The sequence below is a fragment of the Rhipicephalus sanguineus genome, chromosome 7 (genome assembly GCF_013339695.2).
Source record: "Rhipicephalus sanguineus isolate Rsan-2018 chromosome 7, BIME_Rsan_1.4, whole genome shotgun sequence".
In the NCBI taxonomy this organism is placed as follows: Eukaryota; Metazoa; Arthropoda; class Arachnida; order Ixodida; family Ixodidae; genus Rhipicephalus; species Rhipicephalus sanguineus.
In genome coordinates, this window is record NC_051182.1 from 165252587 (window position 1) to 165269138 (window position 16552).

The 16552-nt window shown below is 44.7% G+C and overlaps 2 protein-coding genes across 2 annotated transcripts in view; one reads left to right on the forward strand and one right to left on the reverse strand.

Annotated features, from left to right (window-relative positions):
- LOC119400471 (TATA element modulatory factor) overlaps positions 1–14270 on the reverse strand; it is a 67494-nt gene extending 53224 nt beyond the window's left edge. Inside the window, exons 1-6 of the mRNA XM_037667526.2 lie at positions 14213–14270; positions 9840–9973; positions 8806–9057; positions 5224–6333; positions 2483–2538; positions 324–427 (exon numbers count right to left, since the gene is read on the reverse strand). Of these exons, the coding sequence (XP_037523454.1) occupies positions 324–427; positions 2483–2538; positions 5224–6333; positions 8806–9057; positions 9840–9966 (1649 nt within the window). The 5' untranslated portion in view covers positions 9967–9973; positions 14213–14270. The remainder of the gene's footprint in view (positions 1–323; positions 428–2482; positions 2539–5223; positions 6334–8805; positions 9058–9839; positions 9974–14212) is intronic.
- LOC119400472 (protein argonaute-1) overlaps positions 1–16552 on the forward strand; it is a 379544-nt gene that overhangs the window by 337125 nt on the left and 25867 nt on the right. The window lies entirely within an intron of this gene.

The window sequence follows — 16552 nt, forward strand, 5'->3', positions numbered from 1 at the left end:
CTTTCTCTTGAGAGATACTACCATTCCCGATTTGAGAATAGCAGCCGAATGTGCTCCACCACATTCTTAATCTTCTAGTTGCTTCAGTCTTATGGTTCGGCTCCACGGTCGCTACTCGTCCCAAGTAGACATATTCCTTTACCACATCCACTGCCTCACCACTTATCTCGTATAGGCAATACATGTATGTAAAAGTACAAGCCTAAATGTCCAGATTCCTGACTAGACTTTATTTTGGTAGATTAGCTTTTAGACAGTCGTTTTAGAATTTCAAACACAGCGACATGTTTGACAGATCTGGCATGACAGATGGTGGTTTGTACCTCTGTAGCGCAGCATTGCTGTCTGCCATTTCAGCCATCTCCTTGCTGAGCAGGAAGACCTTACGCTCTCGGGCATCCAGAACACTTTGCAGCTTGTTCACTCGCTGAAATACAAAAGAGACAGGGCTACTGTAGCTACTATATAAAAAAAAAAAAGAATAACTCTTGAAAAGGGCAGAGAATATGGTTATTGTTACTGAGCGGCCAAGGATGCAGTGGCAAGTGCTCCTCAAGAGGCACCAACGAAGTCCTTGCCCACCCTTGCCATGAAAAGACACTTGGTAAGCCAACAGATGTGCAAAAAGAGAATACAGGCAGCAATTTTGGTATAAAATTAATTGAATGCATAAATGGCACATTGACACTAAAGGAACTTGTTGTAGGGCTAGTTGGTAGTTCAGTTGGCTAGTTGATAATTCAAAACAGGCGGCAACACTGCTCTGATGGTCCCGCACAAACATACTGTGATGTTATAGATTTTGAGAGCGTCTGCTACAGCCTGCATAAGAAAACAAAGCAAACTATTTGCTAATAGAACCAAAGACATAATGTAGCAAGTTTCAGGAAATTTTATTGAGCCTATGGGGCCAAAATACAAAAACATAATTTAAAATGCATGACATCACATTGACATGTGGGGCTCAGAGTCTGACACAAAACTCAAAAATGAAATTTCAGCTAATTTTCTCTTCTAATAATGAACCTATGATGGTAATATTAATCATAATAGTGTCATGAAAGAATACAAACTCATTACTCTCAACTGATTTAGTGGTTCACTGTAATGTCCCTTTAAAAGCCAATATTACGAAAGTGCAGGTATAATGAAAAAACAAAAAGAATAAATGCCAACAAAAATTTTAAAAGTTTAAAACAATAAAAAACGACGTTTCAGCTTCCGTACGGAAGTACAAAACGTTTTTTAGTGTTTTAAACATTTTCAATTTGGTCGGCATTTATTCTTTTCATTTTTTCATCATGCCTGTTCACAACCACACAATTCATCGTCAAACCATCGACTTCAAGTGCAGATATACAGGAGCTGAATAGATCAAATAAGGCGCAAACACATGCACATGCCAACCTATAAGCTCCCACAAAAGAATGACAATCTCAACAAAGTGCTTTGTTAGGATTGTAGTCATTTCATGTACACTTATCAATTCTACACAAGCATGTGCTTGTGCCTTATTTGATGCACTTAGTACAAACAACTTGCTCAATAACAAGCTCTACTCGATACTGAGAAACCTTTCTGCAAAATTGTATAAGAATTCAAAATATGAGTAAAAAATGTCAGGAAAAGTAGGTATACCATACAGTCATTGCGTATCTCACAGGCTAAATAAATTAGGAAGTAGATAAGGTGTTAATGTTGTTTTCATGGCTGCCCATAAGCTAGGTAAGATTTGTGCCACTGTGCAGAGGAAGAATGAGCAAGTAAAAGACAGGAAGCAAACCAATATTTGTTTCGTAAAACACACCAACAAATTCACTGACTGCCATACAAGTGTGGTGTATAAGGTCCCATTCAGATGCAGCCGCTTCTACGTAGGACAGACGGGCCGATGCATTAACCAGAGATTGTTGGAACATAAGAGATCGCCAACCGGAGGCTCACCTTCTAATCTATCTTTACATTCAATCAATCAATCAATCAAACCAAATTTTATTTTCGCTTCAGACAATACAGTGCATAGTCACTGCGAAAATAGGGGACCAGAGAAAAATTGCCAAGAGTGTAAGTGCACGCCAAAATTCGATGAATGCGCAGTTCTGTACCGGCATAGGAATGATGAAAAGCACCTGATGATTGAGGCATGGCATATCAACAATAGTGGTAGAGCATGCGTGAGTAAACCATCTATTAACTTGCATGAAGAAGAAATCAAATGCCTTAACAGTTATCTTCCACGTAGACCGCCACGCGTGCCGGATTGATAGGTTCACCTACTGCATGGGCATACGCAGATAAGTTTTCATGCCCTCTTTCTTTTCTGCCATTGTGCGTCTCTTCAGTTGTTAGTCGGCGTTTGTGGTGTCCTGACTTCTTTCTTGTGTCTGTGTTTGCACGACCAAAGTGCTTCAGCTATTCTTCATTTGCTTAAGTATATTCGCATGGCAAAAAAAAAATAAACACGGGAAAGAGATGCACTCACCGCTCTAAGGCCTTCTACTTCAGACATATCTTCGAGACTTTCTGTAGTAGCACCACCTGCAAACATGGAGAGAACGGCACTATTACAGGTTCGTCATATAAACATAATTGTTGGAATTTTACGTGCCATAACCATGTTATGAGGCACGCCATAGTGGAGGACTGCATCGACCACCTGGGGTTCATTAAGGTGCACCTCACTCTAAGTGCACAGGCGAATTTCACCAATATCGAAATGCAAAAATGTGGTTGGGAATCGAATCAATGCAACTGAGCTTAGCAGTGCAACACATGTACTACCTGCTAGGCTACCCCTGCAAGTGCCATTACAATTGTTCAGAAGAGTACATGTGCAGAAATACAGCCACCTCATGTACTACTAGGGTTATTCATATCACTGGTTTCAAGCAATGCTTTTAAACAATACAAGCGTTCAGATACAACCAATACAATGCAAACAATGCAAACAGCACAAGTGTTTGGCAGCAACACTCTCAAAGCTACATGACACGATTTATGAAGAGTGAGTAGTTTGATTATGCCTGTGAGCGATACTGAAGCGGTTGTGTATGTTAATGTACAGCAGTACAATGTGGCCCCACCTACTCATTCTGGCCAATGTTGCTCTGCATCCTGCCAAAGGAAGTAGAGGTAGAGTAGAGGTGCACATTTGTTGCTTATTTATGTGCTGCTTACACTTCCATTTGCAGAGCATAGTTAAACAGCAACCATGGTATACAAGACAAGGCCATCACCAATGCATACTTAAAACAACACTGGCGATCGTAGCACCTCCCTGTCACATTTTAGCACCTTGTTTCTTCCACTAGTTAATGCTAAGACAACTTCATCTGAAGTTGGTCTGCCTACATTTTATTTCATTAGACACATACTGCTTCCAGGGTTTCTTCTTTCATTTTTACATTGTTTGTAGTTTTTTTGTCTTCCTAGAGGGCACCACAAGACTTCGTAAGGTGAAGGAATGTGCATTACGCTGTGCATCAGGATACTGAATGGAATATTCTTCATATCATCATCACACTCATTATCAGTATGTCCACTACTCGACAAAGGCCTCTCCCAGTGATTTAGAATTTACCCTATTCTGCGCGAGCTGGTTCCATTTGATGCCTGCGAACTTCTTGAGTTACATCCCTCCATCTAACTCTCTGCTTTCCACGACTGCATTTCCCATTCCTTAGTAACCGTTCCATTGCTCTAACCACCAGCTGTCTGTCCTATATGTGGCCAGCTCAGGTCCATTTCTTTTTCTTAATGCCAACTAAAATATCCGCTACTCTTATTCATTCCCTGACCCATTCTGCTGTCTTCCGATCTCTCAATGTTGCGCTTACCATTTTCCATTCCATTGTACGCCATGTGGTCCTGAGCCTTTTCTCTGGTTTCTTTGTTATCCTCCCAGTTTAAGTCCCATATGTCAGAAGTGGCAGCATACAGCGACTGTACACTTTTTGCTTTGGGGACAGCAGCAGACTGACTGTCATTGTTTGGTAGTGCCTGCCGTGTGCGCTACAGCCCCTCCTTACGCTTCAGTGAATTTCTTTTTTCATGACTAAGCTTCCCTGTTTGTAAGTGACCTGTGTATACATACTCTTGCACAGACTTCAATTATTTGTTGCCAAAAACCCTTGAGCTACTACCATCAATCATCAGTGTAATTAAACATGTTTAATTAATCACATCGATGAATGAGACAATAAAGGAAGTCACAAACCACTTTATAGCAGCTGGTGTTGAAACCTGCCTAGTTGCCTCTGCAAGCATTACTACTAGCTTCCCCCCCCCCTTTTCGTATGGCAGGGGTTCTATTCGATTCGATACTCGAATCGAATAGCACATATTTGATGTACCGAATATTTTTCAAATACTTTTCAAATAATCAGAATCGACAGGAAAACCATAAATGAACAACACGTTGGAAGATCAAAGGAGCATTTTTGTTGTGTTTTAATTAGTGAATTACCAATATAGCTAGCCAACGGGACTATCGAAGCTTTACTCATCACTGGATGAAGGAATTTTAACTTTAAACTCCAGTGTCACCAAAGCTCCTCAATCCACTATCATTATCAGTAGATTCATGATGTTCATTTTTCAGGTGTTAGTGTTATTTGAAAGCTGGTGACAAAGTACCACCTCGAGTATTCAAGTAACTGCTGTAGTATTCACCCTACAGTTAAAAAGATGCCTAGAAATGCTAGAAATAGCCGTTACTGTATACGAGCATACCTCAGTTTACATAATAGTGGTATCTTTTATTGGTTAAATGTAATGGTAATGTTAACTGGTTAAAGTTGGTGAATATTTGTTTGAAATAAAAAGCTGTAGAATTCTAGGCCTGTCTTGAAAATGGTTGCCTTATTATTCGAAAACTATTCGAATAGTATTCTATATATATTCGTATTCGATTCGGTATGATTCCTATTCTATTCGTATTCTATTCGGTTCTAAATTTCATTATTTGCACACCCCTACTGTATAGCTTTTAGCATGCTCATTGGAAAGAAGAGCGACAGTGTTTAAAGAGCGTGACAAATCCCTGTAACTCTTCTTGTACTTAACAGACTGGAAGAATTTTCACGGCAATTGATCTGTGACGTAATAAACTCCAACAGCAAGGTCCCACGACGGTTACGTTGGAAAGTTGCAGGGCCCCTTGAAGCACAGCATGTACAGCACTGAAAATCTAACAGACAATAAAAACCCTACTGCCAGTCTTACCTAGAGGAAGTCCCAGTGGGTCCTCAGACGTCCCAGCTGCTTCAGCCCCCTCAAAGGGTTTGTCACCACGACTGTCTGACTGTATGGTCCAGAGGTGCCTTGCGGGCGACACTGCACTGAACTGGTCAATGCTTGACCCGCCATTAACGGACGAGATTATCTCGATGTCCGACGAGGAGACCGTTTCCCCTTCTTCATCACCGGATGGACTGCTCGATTTCCGCGAGTCTTCCGTCTCTTCCGTCGAAATCCTCACAAATGAAGCGGATGAGCTCGTCTCCGCAGAGTGCGCACTCCCGGCCACCGACTGGGTTTCGCACTCTTCCTTCACGGCGATGGAAGCGTCCACTTTCACTGCCGTCGCGTCACCAGCGTCACTGTCCGCCTGGTCACCAGACTCGGCCGCCATCTGTTTTCCGTCGGGGAGGGTGGCAACATCACCAGCCGCTTCGACGATCGCGGTTGCAACCACGACATCGCCGCAGGCACCGTGCGTTTCAACATTCTCATCTTTTTTCTCGGTGATGCTTTGCGGAGCATCGATGGCAACCCACAAGTCTTGGGGCAAGAAGCCATCCGGCCCTGTCGCCAATTCGTGTGGTTGCGCGGCTTCACTAGAATGCTGCGGAGAGTCTTGTCCAACAAAACTGTCCGACAACTCAACCTTTGGCAAATCCGATGCCCCAGAATCCCTCTTTGGACTAACAGACAATTCATCTTTCGACGATGATTTGCTAGCAGTTACTGAGGCGCACGGTTCCTGAGTGGATGCCAAGTTGCCTTCCGCGGTTGAAGCGCCGCTCCCAACAGCGGGTGACACAGCAGGGTATCCAGAGCTAGCTGCATGTTCCGGCTCACGCACGATAACACCACCGCCGTCCTTTGGCTCTTTGCCGGTACCTTGCCAGTCTGAGAATGATTCCCTGCTCTGACACAGTGGCGATGAGCTTCCAGGAAGTGATGATGATCCCAGCAGCGTTTCGGTCGACCCATCGGACTCTGCAGACTGTTCCAAGGATGGGTACGTAGGCAAGTCAATGTTCAGCGGGCTTTCCCTCCCTCCACATGCAACGGCCGCTACTGTGTCGGACGATGCACTTGATGATACAGCTGCAAGACACAAACCACAGCATGTTTTGCACATAATGTGCACAAAGTCCACAAGTTCATTACATCAAACACATAACAATTATTTTGGTAACTTCAATACAACACTGCCAAGCAATGTATATGGCAAGAGATTAGTGGAATCCATTGGTAAAAGCTATGGAGCAACATACCATTTGGTAAATTCTTTTGGTAAAATCTTTTGGTAAATTCAATATACCACCAACAAGAAATGTATATGGCAAGAGATTAGTGGAATCCACCAGCATAATTAATCTCATCTGCCCACTTGACTTTCTGCCTCTCCCTGGTGTGCCTGCCTTCTCTTGGAATCCAGTCTGTTACTCTTAACCCTTTGAGGGTCGAATTTTTTCGCGAAATCCAGTCCAAAAATGTATAATATTTTTATAGCTGAAATAAATTCTTCAGACGATTCTATTTAAGAAAAAAATAGTATAAAGTTTTTTTTCGTGACCGTAAAGTGACAAAAAATCATTTTTGTTGTTACATACACATGGTTTATTCGTAGTAAAATCAAGCAAAATCCTAAAAAAAAGAACCTTAACTGTTTTTTATAAATAAAAATTATGCATTGTATTAAACATAGCTCACAGACATACAAAGCGCACTAGAGTACTTTCCCGGTTAAATATGTTCGTGTTGTAACACTAAAAACTTTTGAGCGTGCGATAGTCTTTGAAGCATGGCTCGCCGCGCACGCTTTTCAGATGTCGCTCCTTGATCGTCATCAGAGTCTGAACTCGTCAAAAAATCCTGGTCTAACAAACTGAAATCCAATTAATCAGATTCTGATTCGGCACTTGGGGAATAGTCCGCATCAGAAGAATCGCTGCTCGACTCACCAGCAGCAGGGCAACCGGCGTGCGCTTCCATAGCGTAAGCGAACTGCGTCACTGAGCGCACGGAAGAAAACTCTATGGTTGTGCGCCCGTCCGAAAAGCAAAACGAGTAAAAAGGCTACAGTAATCCTTCGTCTTATCGCCAACAAGACGTAGTTAGTCTTTCCGAGACCCCAAAACAGGAAACGCAATCACGGCGGTGTGGATTTTGTAATTTAGCGCCGCTCGGAAACAGATGTAACCGCGCCGCGGGGAGCAATAAACGAGAGAGTAACAAGGGGTCACCCTTTGAGAGATTAGAAACCAAACAGCCATCATATTCGCGGGCGCAAGAAGCGGCAACCACCCGAAGGACGAAACCGAAACCAGCCGGACCGCGTGCGTGCGTTCTGATGCGCAATGAAAGCTGCCGCGCCTCTTTGGAAAGGAAAAAAAAAGACGGAGAGACACAGGCGCATTAAAAAAATTCCACGTATTCCCGAAGAGTGGCAGCACGTTTCAAGCAAGAGAAATGATCGAAGAAGGCGCGCGTTTGAAACCAACTGCGCCGCGGGCGCGCTCGGTTGCACAAGCGATAGCCGGCATGCGGCACGCCGTTCTGCGAAGCACAAAAAAAAAGCAACAACGGAGAGACATCGGTGCATGAAAAAAATTCCACGTATTCCCGAAGCGTGGCAGCACATGCAAAGCTAGAGAAATGATCGAAAAAGGCGCGCACTTTAAACCAGCTGCACCGCGAATGCGCTCGGATGGGCAAGCGATAGCCGGCGCGCCATTTTGGGAAGCTAGAAAAAAATACAACGGAGGGACATTGGCGCATGAAAAAAATTCCACGTATTGCCGAAGTGTGGCAGCACAGGCCAAGCAAAAGAAATGACCGAAAAAGGCGCGCGTTTTAAAAATAAACGCTATGCCGTACATGTACGACGAAAACCCTTTGGTACCAGGAAGCTTCTGCCGTACATGTACGGCAAAAACCCTCTAGGGGTTAATGACCAGCGGTTATCTTGCCTTCTTGCTTGCCCATGCCCATGTCCATTTTCCTTCTTGATTTTGACTTAGTATGCGTACACACTATAGTAATAGCCCATAAGACCACCGTACTAGTACACACTATGCGACCTTCCTAACAACATAGCTTCCAAGAGTGACCAAGAAAATTCCAGGCATCTTCTGACAACACATTTGTTAAAATAGCTCTACATACCCTACCTATTACACTGTTCTTTTCATTGCCTTTATTGCTAATTTCGTGCAACTTTACATCAAATAATTCTTTGTAATAGCCAAGTTACGTTGCATTCGTTATTTAATTATATTGTTCGCATTTTAATGTGACAACTCTTATTGTACAATGAGCTGTCGTGGTCCAAAGTGTATTTTTTTTCTTGCCTCTTTTTGTGGTATATCATCCAATGAAATGTTAATCTGCATTCCCGTATATGCTACTGTAACTTTTTTTTCTTGTTCTCATTTCGGTATGTGTTTATACGCTTTCCTTCTGTTTTGAAATTACCGTACACGTTTTAAACATTTCATTGCATTACACTTCTCACGTAATACCTTTAGGGGCCTGCAAGGTACTTTTCAATAAGTAAATAAATAATGCATTCACCTATGTCACCCGCCGAACCAGTTCTAGTTGGCTGCAGCAGGACGGCCGAAGCATCTGCGAACGGCTTGGCCACAGCCGACGAGGTAGCCTCCAGGAAGGACTCCCAGCCCGACACCGGCTTCGACTCGGCGTCGTCTCGTCGGCCATCGGGCCTCGGCTCGTGCCGAGACGGTGTCGGCTGTTTGGATGTCGGCTGCTTGGACTTCGAGAGGTCGTCACCCAGACCGAACGACAGGAAGAAGGAGTCTGCGTCTGCAGAGGCATAGAACATACAGTTTTTCGGTACTTCAATCCTTAGATTTTTAAAGCCAATACTATTATGGGTGTGCTCCAATACTCGCCGTAGCTGACTAAATAGACAGCTAAATGAACAGCAGCTACCTTAAGTCTCATTCAAATTCTCATGCAGTTGGCTAAACAGATGGCTTCACGAAGGCAGCATTGCAGAAAAATTGGCGTGTAAAACGTCAGATATTATTAGTGATGTTCTACCTGGCCAACTGTTATCTTTCCTCATGACATGACCTACCTTGGTCCATTTTTTCCCCCTTTGAATATCTACCGTCAGCTGCCCCTATTTGTTCTCTGATACACTCTGCTGTCTTCCTCTCTCTTAGCCGTTACGTCTATCGTCTTTCGTTCCATTGCACGCTGTGTGGTCCTTAGCTTCTTCTCGAGTGTCTGTTATTCTCCAGGTTTCTGCCCCATACGTTGGAACTGTGAAAATACAATGGCTGTACACTTCGCCGTTTAGTGGCAGTGGTAAGTTACTGGTCGTGAGCTGAGAATGTCTACCATATGCGCACCACTCCATCCTTATTCTTCGATGGACTTTGTTTACATGGGTAGGCTTTCCTGTTAATATTTGGCCTAGATAGACGTACACTTCTATCGATTCAAAGGTCTGATTGTCTGTCACCAATTCTCATTTTCGCGAAACCACCTTCTGCTGCATATGCCAATTTTTCTTGACGACAAACTTGCTCCCCCTCACAACACCAATACGTGACCTAACACGAGCTTGCAAAACATACCATTAGGAAGACTGAAGCCGGATGCCTCGTCAGGTTGGATGTCAAGTGCCCGGTCGATCCGTTTCTGGGCCGAGTTGAGGGCAGACTTGGCAAGGTTGGCTATACCTACCGTGTCAAACCAACTCATGGGAACACTGCAACAGTAGCATCAACAAGTTGTCATTATTGAGATATGCAGTATCCAATGAGTACATGCAGAAAGTTGGCCTACATTTAAACTAACTTCTCATCTCTCTACGACTGCTTCCTGCAAAGGTGGAATGGCTACTTCACGCAAAGCAGGTTTCGTACAGCAGAGAACTTTAGTTTGTCCATAGACTACACACCGTTAATATTTTTACGGCTTGCCGGAGATATATCTGTGATGGGCAATCCTGGTGGCAACACCCGATGATGCAGAACCTAACCAATATTGCAGTGACTTACAGGCTTTACTTTACTGCTGGTGTAAAGGATCACCAGTCACATAATCATTAACTCACAGTACTTTCATTATTTTGTTTTGACATGAACACTGATACAGTTGAATACCTTTGCAAAGGGAAGTCAGACAAAACACCACAAGATGTCGCTACCAGCGTTGCCCATCACAAACACTTCTACAGTAACACATAAAAATGTAAACAGCAAGGAGTCTACGGACAAACAAAAATTCGCTAGTTTTCCATATAATGTTACATCTCAACTCCCTAGTGTGAAGTAAACTGTACAGAACTACTGCAATTTAGTAATTTTATTGCTTATTGCAATCGTGTTATTTTATTGCTTGACGAAAAATTGAATTTTTAACAAGTGTACCTGCACCTATCCTGCCTCTGCCTAACACACCCTGCTGTCCGTTTAATATTATGGCACAGCTGACAACATTACGTGCATGCAAACATGATCTCTGTAATCAACAATGCCTACTGCACCAAGTAACACTTGCAACAGTATTGAAAGTTGGGCTAGTTGGTACGGCAGCATGTTGGTGTACAGCGCGAGGAACGACGAAGACCGAAAGAACAGAAGGGACACGGACGAGCGCTGACTCGCAACTGAAAAAATTTATTGAAAGAACACATGTACGTAAAAGCAGAAAACATACAACACTGCGCAGAAGCGTGAAAAAACCGATGGAAAGAGTTACAGCGAATCACCTAACGGCACACGTGCTGAGAAGATGTGCGAGCTCCTTGTCCGTAAGAGACAACGATGCCTCACTTACGCATGCGTCACCCATTCGGTTGATGTGAAAGGCCTCTATCACTTCTCTAGTGGTCTGGGAACTATGTTTTGACAATATCTTTGCATCGGCAAAGACAGGTGTGCAGCCACACGTGTTGCAATGCGATGCCAGATGCGAAGCGTTAGGATATTTTAGTGAATTTTTGTGCTCTCTTAAGCGCACATTGATGCATCGCCCGCTTTGGCCCACATATGACCGCCCACATGTAAGTGGGATCTGATACACAATGCCGCTCTTGCAGGGCACAAATGAGGAAACATGCTTAATTCCACAGTCACTTCTGTAATTGTCATTTCGCTCCATTTTCCTCCGAACCATTGGGCAAATTCTTGAAAGTTTCTCAGGAGCTGAGAACACTGATTTTACCCCATACCTGCGGCCGACATTGCTCAAACCATGCGACATTTTATGTACGTACGGTAGTACTGCTACCGATTTGTACTCTTCTTGTTCTAACTTTTTTCTATTCAAAAGATCCGGACTTTTTACCAATTTTATTAGCTTTTCAGTGCACGTAGCTAGCACGTGAGTAGGGTACCCGGCAATTTCGAGCCTCTTAATCTGTGCTGTGAAGCTGTGCTTAATCCCATGAGCACAAGACTTGGTTACAGCTGATCTTAAGGCCGAGTAAGCAATTCCATTTTTCACTACCTTTGAATGATTCGAGGAAAAAGGAAGGACTGGTTTCTGAGATCGCGGAATGATGAATTCATGTTCACACAAAGATGTGGTATGTCAGTGGAATCTTTCCTCGAATTGTTAACGTTCTATCTGATCAAAACTTTTGTGAAGTGGAAGGATGCTGTGTTTATACAGAAAAGTGGAGTCTGTATAGGTTCCCGAGTAGCTCCTGCTCTGAGTGACATATACTTAAGCAGCGTTAATAGAAAATTCCAATGCCACCTCAAGGATTTAGCAGGGACGTTGTTTCGTTATGTCGACGATTATCTGGTGTTTTTTCCGTGTAGTAACTATAACAGGAGGGCAACGGACATATTGAAAGTGTTTAGAGAAAACGGTAAGGGCCTGAAGTTCACCCTTGAACTTATAAAGGAAAACAATTTACAGTTCTTGGATTTGAACCTATCGTTTGAGACTAATCATGTTTGTTGGCGCTACCTTCCGCGATCTCAGAAACCAGTCCTTCCTTTTTCCTCGAATCATTCAAAGGTAGTGAAAAATGGAATTGCTTACTCGGCCTTAAGATCAGCTGTAACCAAGTCTTGTGCTCATGGGATTAAGCACAGCTTCACAGCACAGATTAAGAGGCTCGAAATTGCCGGGTACCCTACTCACGTGCTAGCTACGTGCACTGAAAAGCTAATAAAATTGGTAAAAGTCCGGATCTTTTGAATAGAAAAAAGTTAGAACAAGAAGAGTACAAATCGGTAGCAGTACTACCGTACGTACATAAAATGTCGCATGGTTTGAGCAATGTCGGCCGCAGGTATGGGGTAAAATCAGTGTTCTCAGCTCCTGAGAAACTTTCAAGAATTTGCCCAATGGTTCGGAGGAAAATGGAGCGAAATGACAAGGACAGAAGTGACTGTGGAATTAAGCATGTTTCCTCATTTGTGCCCTGCAAGAGCGGCATTGTGTATCAGATCCCACTTACATGTGGGCGGTCATATGTGGGCCAAAGCGGGCGATGCATCAATGTGCGCTTAAGAGAGCACAAAAATTCACTAAAATATCCTAACGCTTCGCATCTGGCATCGCATTGCAACACGTGTGGCTGCACACCTGTCTTTGCCGATGCAAAGATATTGTCAAAACATAGTTCCCAGACCACTAGAGAAGTGATAGAGGCCTTTCACATCAACCGAATGGGTGACGCATGCGTAAGTGAGGCATCGTTGTCTCTTACGGACAAGGAGCTCGCATATCTTCTCAGCACGTGTGCCGTTAGGTGATTCGCTGTAACTCTTTCCATCGGTTTTTTCACGCTTCTGCGCAGTGTTGTATGTTTTCTGCTTTTACGTACATGTGTTCTTTCAATAAATTTTTTCAGTTGCGAGTCAGCGCTCGTCCGTGTCCCTTCTGTTCTTTCGGTCTTCGTCGTTCCTCGCGCTGTACACCAACATGCTGAAGTAACACTTGCTCGGGTTCTTGGAAATGAAAACATCAAAACAACCGATGTTGTGACAGCAGTGAAAAAGAAGATGTGATAATTTGATCCCGAGAGTCCTTGAAGAATGTAGTATTTTTGAATAAGCAATAAAACGTTTGGATCATGACAACGGGCAACCACGCTCACGTAACATTCTAGTAAGGTCCTTTCAAACAAGTTATTACGAATAATGTGCCAAAGGTTACAAGTTGACGGCCGGGTGGGAAGGCGTAATAGGCTAGTAAGATTCACGCGATGCAATTCTCCTTTAAAACATTTAGTCAAAACGAAAGAAAGAGCAAACACGTCACTCACGCTTGGCGACGGCTCTCTGCGTTTACAATTCCCGAACACATTCCGCGCTAAAATGGAAAACAGTTCGTCGCCAGGCGTCGTTAAGACGTCTATCACCGCGGAACACGACCACCGCTAAAAATGGACGCAGCAGTAAACGAACCGGCTGATATTTCAGTGATCGTGCAGGTTTCATACCGCAAGGTAACAAGAACAACACGAAGCAATCCACTTCCGCTGCCATGATCTCACACTGTTTTCCAAGGCACCACGACATTTCCCAATGACAAATGAAACGCCTTGCAACTAATAAGTACGGGAGATCAGCACGTAGTGACAAACAGTGACATCACCCATAACATAACGTTGGGACACTAGTTTTACGCAAGGTTACGCACGAGGCCGACACGAAAAGATGCACACCGTCGGTGACGAAACCATGTTTAGCACACTTTGTACGGAATATCAGCGATCGCGCTCATACCAGCGATGGAACAGCTTGCAGGGGAGTTTTCTCGCAGCATCAGAGAACGTTACATCGAGCGCAACAACACGAAAACGGAGGTCGTATCACAAATAAACACGGCTGCCAACACAGCTGACACGACCAGCTAAAGTCGATGTGAGCAACGACCAGATCACCTTTGCGGTCAGCACAGCATCGCTCAGAAACGACCCTGTTGGTCTTCAACGGTGAAGGGATGCCCAGAGGCAGGAGAATCAACAAAACCACGGACCTACATTAGGGCACAAGTGTCGCCACGAAGTAAACTTTGCTTCCCTACACATACATAGGCCGTTCTACAGAACTCTGGGAAGGGGGACGGGCTGTTACAGTGTTGCCAGCCGCCCTTATTGCCTTTATCGAAGGCATCGGAGGACGTGCAGCAATGCCCAAAGGGCGCGGTAGAAATTGTTTACATTGTGTACCGTACCGGGGGACACAAAGTGAAGTTTCAAAAAAAAAAAAAAGTTCGTTGAACAAATGTGGGCAAAGTACGCAAGAAAACATCAAAACTCGTGAAGTCACACCGATATGCTGAAGGTTGTGCACGAAATTCAAAACAAGAGTTTTGGCCTTCATTTTCTCTGCGAATAATTATCGGTTATGGAGAAATTATTGACAGTAAAGTTCAGGAAGAATTATTGACGGCGGAGCTGTTTGGTCCGTGAGCTGAGAACAGAAAATGATCATCACCGTGAACCGGCACGCGCTCTCTTCAGAACACGCGTGTCGATTTCTCCGGCGCGGGATACGATAATCTGATCATGGGCGAGAGAACGAGTACAGAAAGAAAGAGAGAGAAAGAGAAATAAGGATAGAGAGAAATTTAGGGGGGAAATTTTCTTCGCAAGACTAGATTTGAACCCGCGCATCCCCGATCCGAAGGCGAGCGCGACTATCCAGGCACGCTAGCATAGCATAGCATTGCCTTGTATGGTACAGGTACAGTATAGAAAGGAGGCGGGAAAGAGGAGTGAGGGTGAGGTGGACATATGTGAGGGTGAAAAGGGGGGAGAGAGTAAAGCATAGCATAGATAGAAAGAGAGAGAACGAAAAGCAGAAAGAGATATCGTCGACGAAATATAGCGCTGGATTAACAGGGACACGAGAAGAGGACACACAACACAGGCGCCGTGTGTGTGTCCTCTTCTCGTGTCCCTGTTCGTTCAGAGCCATTTTCGTCGGCGATGTTGTACCAACAAGCCCAAATGGAAACTCTGCAGAAAAAGATAGAAGGAGAGAAAGAGAGAGAAAGAAAGAGGAAGCGAGAAATATATATAGAGAGAAAGGGAAGGTAGAGAAAGAGAGATCGAAACAACGAGAAAGAAATAAAAATATAGAGAGACAGAAAAGACATGCACAAAAAACAGAGGGGAGAGAGAAACAGAAAGCAAAAAAACTACACCATTTCCCGCTAAAGGGGACCATGAGGCGATGCGAAGCCGAAGCACTTGCACGATCGCGTTCCGTTGGCGTTCGTTGAGCATGCTACCGACCTCGCGTCGTGGAACGCGAAGAGGAACGCTACGCGCGTTTTGTCTTCCTTCTAGCCTGGCCGTTAATTCTGACAGGGCGAGCGGGGAACGCGGTCGACAGGCGCGCGAGAGGGGGGCAGCGTAGGAGAGAAGAGAGAGGGGGAGGAGACGCGCATGCGCTGGCGCTCATAGCGGCGTTGCGCACGAGAGAATTTCGGCATGTCGACCTAGCCCGCGTTTCAGAGGAGGAGTGGAGAGGGGGAGGGGAGAGGGGAGGGGATAGGAGGTGTGTGGAGAGGGTATGCGCATGCGCAGTAAGGGTGGTCACGCCGCACACCACCACCACCACCGGTTTAAACTCCGCTAGAAGATGCTTCGCATCTAAAAATTACACCATCTCCCGCTAAAGGGGACCGCGAGGCGATGCGAAGCCGGAGCACTTGCACGATCGCGTTCCGTTGGCGTTCGCTGGGCATGCTGCCGACCTCGGGCATGCTACCGACCATAGAGTTTCCTACAATACTTATTAGAGGGAACTGTGGCGCTAGTGTATGGGAGCTGCAACGCATGACGCTTCAGCCCGCATGGGAATGATGGGTAGTACACAAATTTGTCTAAACTTCGTTCTTTCGGCTCCGTTTGCCTCCGCGTCGGCTGCATCCACTTTGTCGCAAAACAAAATTCAGCAAAAGTCGGCAATTACACTTCACCTTCACCGCTTTAACTTTTTTAGGCTCGTCAAATCAAACCTGGTCACGAAGTTCACAACGGTCTATTCTTTTATCCGAAACGAACACCAAAACACAGCAACAAACAAAGCCACAAGTACGTTTGAAGCCGCAAGCACGAAGACTAGGCAAATTTGTGTACTACCCATCATTCCCATGGTATAGTGTACTAGATATACCCATGGTAGCTGAACGCTATGGCTGAACGATCGCAGCGCCAGAATCCCAGAGTCCCCTCTAGTTAGTTTTAGGAAACTCTATGCTACCGACCTCGCGTCGTGGAACGCGAACAGAAACACTACGCGCGTAGTGTCTTCCCTCTAGCCTGGCCGTTCATTCTCACAGGTCGAGCGGGGAACGCGGTCGGCAGGCG